Source organism: Notolepis coatsorum (genome assembly GCF_963971535.1).
Source record: "Notolepis coatsorum genome assembly, chromosome: 16".
NCBI lineage: Eukaryota > Metazoa > Chordata > Actinopteri > Aulopiformes > Paralepididae > Notolepis > Notolepis coatsorum.
Window position 1 is genome coordinate 26,416,358 of NC_140180.1, and position 12,736 is coordinate 26,429,093.

General features: G+C 41.0%; 1 protein-coding gene across 4 annotated transcripts in view; it reads left to right on the forward strand.

The window, feature by feature from the left end:
- Positions 1-3,805: 3,805 nt before the first annotated feature.
- tmem255a (transmembrane protein 255A) overlaps positions 3,806-12,736 on the forward strand; it is a 48,967-nt gene continuing 40,036 nt past the window's right edge. For all 4 annotated transcript variants that reach the window (XM_084332553.1, XM_084332554.1, XM_084332555.1 and 1 more), the window contains exons 1-2: positions 3,806-4,043; positions 8,856-8,998. In XM_084332553.1, coding sequence (XP_084188679.1) covers positions 3,983-4,043; positions 8,856-8,998 — 204 coding nt within the window. In that variant the 5' untranslated portion in view covers positions 3,806-3,982. The remainder of the gene's footprint in view (positions 4,044-8,855; positions 8,999-12,736) is intronic.

A 12,736-nucleotide genomic window follows, 5' to 3' on the forward strand; every position in this document is an offset into this window, starting at 1 on the left:
CAAGTAGTCCTCATGAGGCTATATCTGTACTCCAGTCACGTCTCGTTCTGTTACCCCGTCAAAAAGTGGGAGAGGGGGACTTCTGAGTGTCTTTTTTCTCTTAACATGAAAAGAGAAATTGCGTCATGGAAAAAATCGGGTCTTTCGTGTGCGTGTGTGTGTGTGTGTGTGTGTGTGTGTGTGTGTGCGTGTGTTCATTTGCTAAAGGTAATCATTGTGACCATCATATATACATGCACTATAGATTCAATAGGGTACACTTTCATTTTATTATACTTTATTATTATCTTTTTAACTTTCATTTAGTTTTACATTTTGCAGTGAGTTTTCTAAATAGTTATATTAATTAAAAGATTTCGAACAGTAATATATGCATGTAACGTTAATGGTACTAATTGGTACAGGGGGCGCCTAAATGGCAAGGCGTAGGCTACTTCTTAGACTACAATCGTTTTATAACTGATGAATAGAAGCCGACTTTGGATTTTGAAACGATAGCCCATGAGTTAATACGGTTAATGAGCGGATGACAAAGGTGGGACATGTCATGATTACGCAGGGTCTTTGCAAAAGACACGCTCATTCAGGCTACTGCTTCAGTTGTTGCATGGTCTGACTAAATGTAATCAAACATGATCTTTTTGACACGAGGTGGCGCTCGAACCTCTCTGATGGGGGCTGCATGCTTTTACAGTAACGTGATAGTTAACTGACCACGAGCCTGACCGTAGATAAAAAAATACCATACATATATTTGACTGTGATAATGATAACTACAACAAGGCTGTAGATTTGGATAATCTCACATGCACCAATATGATAAAGAGAATTAATGAATATATCCAACATTATTATTATTATGAACTACTAATTGCTACATTAAATTAATCAGATACCTGCAGTTGAAAGTGAAATGCTGTGTACTGTACATCCCTGCATTAAATTAATGGAAGTGTCAGTGTTTCTGTAGAGGAGATGGAACGCCTGCTCTTGTCGGCACTGCGCAGCCGTGGAATCGCAAGGCCATAGATTTAGAATAGATATAGAAAGGGCACATTGTGGTGTATCATAATTAATTTGTTGAATACAATAGGATTTTTATAACGTTGACACAAATTAAGGAATATTTACAATAAATTCTCTTTTACCTCTTATTTAATTCATTCATTAATTTAATTGTAGGTACTGTTTATATTGTACATAGTCCTGTGTGTTGTATATTAATGTCCATGTTACTTTTGTGTTTATTGTCTCTTTCTATATACACGTGGGAAGGGGGGCACGTAATTGAATTTTTCTGTATGTCTTGTACAAATTGGAAAATGACAAAGTTGACTTTGACTTTTAACATCTACATTTACATTTACATTTAGTCATTTAGCTGAGGCTTTTATCCAAAGCGACGTACAAGTTCTGTACGACAAATCATCAGGAAGGGTACAACTCTATCAGCTGAGTAACAATGTTCATCAAAGTGTTGCGTGTTTGTTACAGTGTAGGTTAGTTTATTAGGACAAGTGCATGACAGTATACAGTATATAGGCCTAGTAAAAAAAAAAAAAAAAAACTCTAACCCTAACTAACCATAAGATTAGATTTAGATTTTTTTTTTTAAATTTTTTATATATATTATTATTTCAGATAATGGTTGAAGAAGTGCGTCTTAAGTTGACGGCGGAAGATTGGACGGGTTTCGGCTGTCCAAACTGGGGTGGGTAGTTCATTCCACCATTGTGGGGCAAGGACTGAGAATAGGCGGCATCTAATGATGACCCTCCTGGGGCTTGGATATAGGAGTAGGTCTGAGGCGGCCAGAAGATGCAGAGGGGTCTTGGGTGTGTCTATAGTGTCAGACACTAATAGTAATGTTAAAAACGGATACTGCTGTAATATAAAGTGAAATTCTACCATGCCTCAATGTATCAACCTTAAACATGCACTAAATATTAATGTTAGAAATGTTAATTTCCATTATTTCCACGATGTGCAACATTTCCTAAGAACAGCAATGTCCATTCTATCAACTCCAAATTATGTGCTATTAATTGATTGATTGATTGATTGATTGATTGATTGATTGATTGATTGATTGATTGATTGAAAACTTTAGATTGCAGAATGGGTACAGTACAGTACGCAGCTCAATACATACAATTGTTAAGGGGATGCAGACCAGAGAAAGACTTTCGTCTTGTTTACATCAGGGTCCCCCATTTTCAATTCATCATAACATATATGACATACATGACATACAGATACAGTACTGCTACATCTATACATTTATGACATACCAGATTTGCAAATACAGTATTGTTTGTCATACAATAAGAGTCATTTGACGAAGAAACTGTACATTGGTAAACAATGTAATGTAAACAATGTAAACAATCTCCAGCTGATTATATGCACATGTTTTGGACGTGCCCCAAACTCACAGAGTTTTGGACTGCAATATTTGATACACTGAGTAAGGTCCTATAGGTACTACGTTAGACCCCGACCCACTCACTGCCCTTTTTGGAATTCCGAATACCCCTACAATTAAGGCTGCAAAACAAGTTGTGGCGTTCACTACCCTCCTCGCTAGGAGACTCATTCTCTATAAATGGATACACCCTTCCCCACCCACTCACAACAGATGGATACATGAGATACTACACTGCATTAGGCTTGAACGAATCAGATTCTCTCTAAAGGGCTCCCTAAAAACATTCCAAGCGACCTGGCAACCATTCCTGCCACACATCGATACCCTGATTATCAATGAAGAAACTGAGAAAGAATAGAGCATTACACCTCTAACTACATTTTCATATCTTTTATCATTATCTTATTCCTATTGTTTATTATTTTCCCCCAACCCCCCCATCCCCCACCCTTCTTTGTCCTGGTATGTATGTATGTGTGTGTGATGAGATCCCAGGGAGGGGAGAGGAGGGTGGGTAATTGTGGGGGGGGGGGGGGGGGGGGGGGGGGGGCAGGGGGCATAACTGCAGAGGATTGAAATGTCCAATTATTAATAGGAAGGATACTATAGGAGGGGGCAGGGATAAAATGTACAATGATCTCATTACTGTTTTTATATCCCAGAAACATTTATGCCAAAGAATCTTTCTGTCTACCTATGTATGCATATCGCAGAAATGCTTGTTGGTAACCTCCGGAAAAGGGAGGAGGGAAAAAAAGGAAAATGTGTAACATGTACAACTGAAATGTTCAACTCAATGTTCTTCCTGCAATAAAGAAAGTTTACAAAAAAAAGAAACTGTACATTGGAGGAGGTTGGGTATAGGGGTGGGGTTGGGTGGGGGGACTGTACATTGGAGGTGGTTGGGTGGGTGGGGTGAGGGGGGACACTGTACAACTGTACAAGCAAAACTGTACATTGGAATATTGACAAAACCATACTTCGTCATTTACTGTCTATACATTGGAGGGGGTTGGGTTGGGACATTTACAGGTGCCAGTTTCTAATTGCAGTCTCCCGCTATGAGCTCAATTCTCCCGGTGCATGCAGAAGTAGAATTGCTGTCTTGTTTTGGATGAATGAGTAGAAATAAAAAACGGAAATCTTGTTTTATTAAAGTAGTTTTGAGATGTGATATAGATAAAGATATTGTTTAATATAACGTTCTAATCTACACTGCTGCCACCTGTCGTCACGGAGGGGAATTGCAGCCATTTTGTATAAATAAATAAAAAACGGGAAAATATTTTAACGGGAGGACGGCGGGAGAGAAGGTTGAAATACGGGAGAATCCCGGGGAAAACGGGAGGGGACACAGATATGTCAATAGACGCAGATGTACATGAGACACCCACGGCGGCGGGACGTGACGGACGTCTGTTATCAGAGAATGCCACTGCAAGCAAATATCCCGTTAGGTTGTAGCTGTAAACAGTTGGTTGTTCCGCTCATCAAGTATCCGTTTTTTTCCTTGAATGATAATTTTTTGGCTCATTCTCCGAAACACCCTCCAAAATGCCTCCTGTGCAGAACCAACAACAAGCCAGTGGAATAACTCTCTCCGAGATTGACATGGGTATGTATTGTGTACGCAAGGTCAGCGGCGTGGTTGCAGCAATTTTACTCTTTGACTACAGGGAATAACCATAGATTACACTGTGTTGGAAAGCCAGGCTTTGTGTTTTCTCAAACCGTGTCCACCACGCGTCTAGGTTATTTTCGAGTATAGGCTATGGCCCAGTGTATTCATTTTGACAGCCTCGGTTTATACTCGAAATAAAAGACAACGGCGATGAAAATGGCTGTATAGGCTCCTTAAACAATAAAACAGCCGAAACGGTCATTGCATCACCAGGACCTGTTTCTCTTGCGCCGCCGCGCGTCACTGCAGGTGCGGCAGCGTTCGATCATGGAACCAGTGAGCAGCAGGACCAGCATCAGTAGCCTGGGTCTGGTAATGCTATGACTTGCGCTGATTTGGGTTGTCTACTTGGCTCCTGTCCCGTAGCTATATACATTCACAAATAACTAATTGTGTATAGTAAGTAATCTGTGTGGCTCTGTGCCCTTGGCGCTCTATCTAAGAAGGTCTACCCCCTTCGAACTTGCGAGGTTAGAATTGTCAAAGTTTTGAAAGGGTTGTTGTTTTTATGTGTTTCATGTCACGATGATTTCAAGGTATATATTGTCAATTATTTTCCTATTATAAAAGCAGTTTTATCTTATAATTTATATCAAATAATCTTACCGGAACAATTGATTGCTATTATTACTAGTAGTAGTAGTAATAGTAGTAGCCTAGTTTTAATTGATTTTCGAAAATCAAATGTTTACACATTTTAAATTGCACCTGTGGCTTGCTTCTGTAGGAGAACCCATGTTGGTGCAAATGCAATCCATGTATAGGACCACCACTGTCTAGACTGAGGTATACCTTAAAAATATATTGTACATGTACACAGTGAGCCCATAAAGATTTATATATCAATTTCAATAATGATATAACATAAATCGCCCAACTTCATGGTTGCTCTGCTCTGAAGACTGAAGCAAAATAATATTTAAAAAATACTTTACCAATACTTTAGTATACTAGGGGTTGAGATGTTGCCTTTTGGAGATGCAATCCAGTGTGCAGATATTATTTTGCTTCAGTCTTCACTTATCCTGCACCTGGCCTAAAAACACACTGAAATGGCTACTGTGCTCTGCTCTGAACCCAGAACCAGTATATAATCATGTTTTTAGCTGAGCCACAGTCAGCATACATCTGACCACCATCTTTTCATACATGGACATTAGAGGGGAAATTATGGTGGACATGCAGAGTACTTATACTAACTCCATATTTTGATAAATTGATAAATCTGCACTTTCCAACAAGCTTTCTTTTGTAGTATATACAGTAACACTATAACAGATATATGTATCTGCATGATCTTTCTATGTTCACTTTAGTATAACCGTTTTACTTTTTAGCACATGTGCTAGTATAGAAATTCATGTAACAGTTATGTTAGAGGGCACAATAATAACTAAAAAGGCGCACTCAGTAGAGCACTTAATCTCCACCAGGCGGCAGCCACACATTTCTCCTCTCTCTCACAGAGTAAACGACATACAAACACAAACAAACAAACAAACAAACAAACACAGAGCCTACAATATTTAACAAATGCAGAGACCATCTACGCCCATTCATTATAATCACCGGTATCCAAACACACTCGCACAACATACATAGAGATCATCCACTGTCGGTGGGAAAGAAAATAAGCCAAACTGTGTTGACAAGTCACTAGCCTACAAGGACAGCTGACAGTAGCCTGTTAGTCAAGTCAAGTCAAGTCAAGAGTTTTATTTGTCACGGCATACAAGTATACAATGAAATGCGGGTGGTCTTGCCCGCAACGATGTGCAATACAGTGGTACAACATATAATAGAATCCAATAAAAACAACATTGTGCAATAACAGGTAACATGGTGTGACATCTCTGTATCTGTACATAGTTATTTACAGAGCATATAGGACATGCTAGGTAGCTTTGGTAGTGCAATACACTGTTACTGTTGCTATACTAATTTAAAGTGGCCTTTCCTTTTGGCAATAAGTGTGGGTGAGTGCGGCATGAGTGTGTGCCCGCTCATGTTAAAGTGTTAAAGTGGCTGCTAGTGCACAGCGTGCGTGTCGTGTGTGTGCTCATGTGTGCTTGTGTGTGGATAGTTCAGTGTTCTGTGGCACTCAATGTTCATTGTTCAAGGCTCTGATGGCCTGGGGGAAGAAGCTGAGCCTAAGCCTCTCTGTCCTAGTAGCTGGGGTTCGCAGGCGTCTGCCTGACCTCAGCAGCTGGAACAGGCTGTTATTGGGGTGGTGGGGGTCTTTCATTATTTTGCAGGCTCTGGATTTGCACCTCTTGTTGTATAGAACCTGCAGGGGAGGTAGTGCAATACCCGTAGTACACTCAGCTGAGCGCACCACTCTCTGTAGGGCCTTCTTGTCCTGTGCCGTGCTGTTTCCATACCAGGCAGTGATGTTTCCGGTCAAGATGCTCTCTACAGCTCCTGAGTAGAAGGACTGGAGTATCTTCCCCGATACTCTGAACTTCCTTAACTGTCTCAGGTGGTAGAGGCGCTGCTTCGCCTTCTTTACTACTGTGTCTAATTATGTGTGTTGACCATGTCAGATCCTCTGAGATGTGGACCCCCAGGTACTTAAAGCTGCTCACCCTGTCCACGGTAGCCCCGTTAATCCTCCACTGTTAGGTGGGGCTGAAGTGCAGGAGGCGGGGCAAACATAGACCAATGAAAGCAGATCTCTCTGCACTATTCATATTACACTATTACACACTATTATACTATTACACTATTAGACTAGCACACTATTGCATTATTACACACAATTACACTGTTACACTAGCACACCATTACAGTACACCATTACATATTCCAGACTATTACACTATTGCACACATTTACATTTAGTCATTTAGCTGACGCTTTTATCCAAGTTCTGTATGACAAGTCATCAGGAAGGGTACAACTCTATCAGCTGAGTAACAATGTTCATCAAAGTGTTGCATGCTACAGTGTAGGTTAGTTTATTAGGACAAGTGCATGACAGTAAGGTTAGTTAGGGTTAGATTATTTAATTTTTATTTATTTATTTTTATTTTAAAACATTTATTTTATTCTTTTTTTTCAGATAATGGTTGAAGAAGTACGTCTTAATCGACGGCGAAAGATTACATACACCATTACACAATTACACTAGCACACTATTACACACTATTACGCTATCACACACTATTACACAGAATTACAATATTACACACTTAAGCATGGGGCATAGTTAACCTAGACTAATGAAAGTAGTAGTCTGTACTGAGTTCATTGCCACCTCCCATAAGTCTCTACGACAAACGGTTCACAAGATATGAAAGGGTGTGTGGCTTATTTCAATGGACAATGATAGAAATGAATTAATAAATGTTTGTGCATAGGTATAGCAATGACAATAGGGTCACTATGGCATGATTCCCACTATGGGAGCTGATTCTTATTTCCGGAGGCTCTGAGCAGTGACCCTGTTATCGCTGTTGTGTGTTCAAGAGGTGTAACTTTGTACTGAATATCTATTTCAATTGACAATGATGGAAATTAATTCAAATAAAATACTTGTCGTTGACCGATTTGAAAAATATAAAAAAAAATCAGGTCCCTGGCCTAGCCTACTGTCAGCCTATGTGACACAACCAATTACATTATCCCTCCCAGGCATGCCACCTGGTGAAGATAATGATTATTTAACTAGAAATTGATGAGGAACTAGTATTAACCTTTGATTAACCACCAGTTACTCAAGTATTAGACCTGATGTCTCAATGCTTGTGAATCTTTGCCTAGATCCAGACCCTGAATTGCCTATCACTAGTGCCACCTACTTTTAAATCATTTTGTGAAACTGAATGCAATTCAATCTGAATATCAGGCAAGGGAAATCTCTCCAGAATGGCTTCTACTTTGTTTCCCGATGACACATTCAATAAAGAGCCATTTGACTCTCAAATCACCATTTTCTACGTGCTTACCACAAATTATAAAAGGTAACTATCAGTTAAAGATTTTCTAGCACACCTCCCGTCCTGCAGATGTCTCTTGTTTGCCTTGTGTCGAGTTTCTGCTGAGCTACTATGGAAACTCAGTCGACCAAATTACATCTTTTGACAACAATGGCAGGTGCTGGCCCCCTGAAACCAGAGCCACGAGCCTAATTGAATCCATATTGAATCGAACTGAATTGAATCTAATCAAATCAGGACCTTGTGAATCAAATCAAATCAGGACCTTGTGAATCAAATCGAATCGGTTAATCAGTGCCAATACCAAGTCCTGTTGCTTCCACCATGTGAACCTTCAAGACATCTTAGGTTTTGCTACACATAGTTGGAACAAATGTCAGAAAGATCTCAGATATCCCTCAACAAATTTTCTTTTGTTTTCGTTTTTTTCAACAGGCTAAAAACATTTATGTTCTCTATCACCTTTAATTGAAATTGAATTACTGTGATTGCAGTCCACTGATAATTGCACGTTGACTATTATTATAATTATTTATGCTTTTTGTCTATGAAATGTGCCTATAAATAAATGTGCCATGCCTTGTCTGTCTGTCTGTCTGTCTGTCTGTCTGTCTGTCTGTCTGTCGGTCTGTCTGTCTGTATCTAGTATCTACCGGTAACTAACTAACTAACTAACTATCTATCTATCTATCTATCTATACCTACCTACCTACCTACCTACCTACCTACCTACCTACCTACCTACCTACCTACCTAACTACCTAACTACCTACCTAACTACCCACCTACCTAAATTCCTTCATTTCAGGTTCCTTTAAGGAGAGGAAGAGGAAGTCCATCATGGTGACTGCCATGCTGCTCATTGTGTCTGTACTCATCCTCATCTTCGGCCTGGCGGCCACCACCAGGACTCAGAACATCACAGTGGGAGGCTACTACCCAGGAGTCATAGTGAGTGAACAACCCACACCGTCAATGTCCAAACCTCATTATCTCCTGTACAAACCTCATATATCTCCTGTACAAACCTCATATCTCCAATTAGTCAACTTTTAAAGGTGCACTATGTAGTTCTGAGTCAGAGAAGTGAGAACATTTTCATAATTGAATAAGCAAACTGGATCCCTGGAACACTATTTGAGAAAACTACCTGATAAATTACTATTGTAATGTTGTTGTTTATGTTTGGTTCACTCGTTTATGATGGTATAGATAGAATAGAATAATCATTTTTATTTTTTTTAAAGATTTATTTGTTGGCGTTTTATCGCTTTATTTCTACTGGGCAGTCCAGTAGGGAGAGACAGCGGAGGAATGGGAGACAGAGTGGGGGGAAGACATTCGGCAAATAACGACGGGTTCGGGAGTCGAACCCGGGTCAGCCGTGTCACGGATGTGGTTCGCCACTGGGGCGCCCCTGAATAGAATAATAATTCTAAGAATTACATGTATAGTAAATGGGTTTGTACTAATTACATTTGCATTTAATTATATAGCTGACACTTTTACTCAAGAGACTTATAAAATGCACAAGTCAGCAGGAGGGGTACACCTCTGGCGGCTATGGGTAAGTGGTATTGTCTAGTAGTATCGAACTTGAGTGCTTCACTCTGAGTGCATAGTAGTATAGACATATTAAGGCTGCGGTTACACTAGGGCCAGTTTCGTTTTCAGTTTTCAGTTTCAGTTTCGTTTTTCAGAACGCTACGTAATGGCAGGCAAGTTAGACATCGTTTTGTCTCCTGACCACGAGTGATGTATATACATGTAGTACAATGCCAAAGCAGTAGGTGGCGATGTAGTTCAAACATGAAGGCCATTTTCAACCAATCAGAAAGGTTGAACGAGTCACTCTTTATACCTCGCATGAGCCATTTAGCTGCATAGCATTTATTTTTCAGCAAGAAATAAAGTGCAATAAACAAAAACGGATACATTCACTGTGTGTTCTGCCTCATTTGTTGATGATTTGTTGATGAAACAAAACTAACATCAACACAATTGACCACCAAGAGCGGAGTTTAGTCTTACAAAAAGATTGCAGATTTTGTTAGCTTACGTGCTAACGTGATTGGGATATGCCATTATAACAGTATAGCATTGTGGCTAGCAGCGTAGTAACGTTAATGTTAGCAGAATAAATGGATGTAGACATTATTTAACAGATTGCAGAATGGGTACAAACAATACAATACGGCTCAATACAAACAATTGTTAAGGGAATGCAGACTGTTGTAGTTTGGAGTACTGGGTTCCTTATAACAATAACTTGACAACACGTTGGTAGCCGCAGCTACTTGCGACAGCTCTGCTGTAAACACTGGAAATAATCGTGCGGGTCTCTACTGCGCATGGGCATTGGGCAGACCGGCTCCGTATCCGGCTCGCCTGTACGTTAATGCCAAGCAAGCAGTGCAAAAATGCTTCCGCATTCGTCACCGCACGCTAGTGCGGTAAAGCGCCCTTCTTTTCAGACAAATGCTACCGTGCGTGCACCGGCGGCGGCGTGCTCGCTCAGGTGCGTGCGTGCGCCGGCGTGCTCGCGCGAGGTGCCCGCGCATGCGACACGAGCGGAGCTCAATATATATAAGTCACCGCCCCTAAATTCAGTATCTAGCAATAGCTCAATTGGCAAGGACACATGGCTGTGGATCCTATGGCTTGTTTGCTGGCGAGTTCGAATCCCATCGAAAATATTTTTTAACGTGATTTTTTTTTAACGTGTATTCTTTCGCCGATTAAGGTTAGGCATTGTTTCGGAGTTGGTTAAGGTTAGAACGGTTAAGTTTAGGCGCTGTTAAGGAGCTGGTTAAGGTTAGAGTTTGTCAAAGAGAATGGCAATATAATTTCTATGGTTAAGGTTAGGCATGGTTTCGGAGTTGGTTAAGGTTAGAACGGTTAAGTTTAGGCGTTGTTAAGGAGCTGGTTAAGGTTAGAGTTTGTCAAAGAGAATGGCAATAGACAGCCTATTTCCGCGCGACCTGGGCGCTGGGCGGCGGAAAATGAAAGGCGCATTACTGCATGCCACTACGGTAAGTTTTTGCACTGCTTGCTTGGCATAAAGCTACACGCATCCGGCTCGCGCAAATTACATGGCACCATTGTCGGCGAGTTTCCAAAACGAAAACACCTTTTGAGCGTTGCCACTAGGAAAATGTGTTTTCCTGCCAAAACTGAGTTTCTTTTTAACTTGGACATGCAAACGTAATCATTCGAAAATAGAACGTTGCTGTTTTACCCCAGTGTAACCATGGCCTAATATAGTAGGTAGTAGGCATAGTAGCATAGTCGATAGTAGTATAAACATAGTAGCATGGTACTTAGTAGATAGTAGCATAGTACATGATAGTAAACAGTACAACGTTTAAAAAAGAAAAAAAATAAGATTATTCAGATATTATTTGGAAAAAGTGTGTTTTTAGTTGACAGCGGAAAACTGGGCAGATTTCAGCTGTCCTGAATGTGGTGGGAAATTCATTCCACCACAGTGAAGCCAGGACAGAGAATAGCCTGCTTCGTTTCAATGAACCCCAGGATCCCGAAGAGGATGTCAAAGTGGGCAGGGGTGAGGTGGGTTCTAGGAGTAAGGTCAAGGTCAAACTTTTTTTATTACATTGGATGCCATTTTGTCACAGGAAAGATTTGCCTCTAGGATGGAACCTAGGTATGTAATTTCATCTTTCCTTGTGACAATATTGTCACCCACTGTAACTGAGAAGCCGTCTGCCTTGCTGAGTGTGTTATTTGAACCGAAGAGAATGGACTCTGTTTTACCCAGGTGTAATGATAGTTTGTTTTTCAGCGAGCCATGTGCAGATTTTGCCTAGTTCCGAGCTGAGGGTTTTTTCAACCTGTAACTTGTTCTTGTCAGAGACCAGCAGGGATGAGTCGTCCGCGAACAGGAACAAGTTGCAGTCACAAGCTGACGACATGTCATTTGCATAAATTAGGAACAGTAGCGGCTAGTATGCTTCCTTGTGGAACACCACAGCTCACTGGGAGGGGGGGGGGGGGGGGGGGTAGGGTACCGTTTACCTCCACCATCTGTTCTCTCCCCTCCAGGTAGGATTGCATCCAGCTCACTGATAGACTATCAAAACCAATTGCTTTTAGCTTGTCAATCAGAATGGAGTGATTGACAGTGTTGAAGGCCTTTTGTAGGTCCAGCATGACCATGCCGCAGTATTTGCCCGCGTCCACCTCTTGTTTGATGTGGTCGTTCAAATAGAGAAGGCATGTGTCAGTGGAGTGGGATGTTCTGAAGCCAGATTGGAATTCGAAGATTAGATTTTTTTCCGTGAGGTACCTTTCGACCTGTTCGTATACTATTTTTTCCATGACTTTCGAGATGGAGGTAAGAATAGAAACAGGGCGGTAGTTGCCTGGGTCTAATTTGCTGCCCTCTTTGTGCAGGGGGGTTACTCTCGCAATTTTGAAGTCTTTGGGTACGTGTCCCTGTTTTATGGAGAGGTTTATTATGTGTGTGATGACTGGGGTGATGGCGGCTGCTGAGTCTCTGAGGAATTTGGAGGGGATATTGTCATGGCCAGTGGCCTTGTTAGGTTGGAGGGTGCTCAGTTTTTTTAGTACCTCAGCTGTTGTTACCATTTCTGGTTTGAAATCATCTTTGCGGACCCCTAGGTTATTGTAGTAGGCTATGATGTGTTCTACCCCAAAATGCCCTGAGTG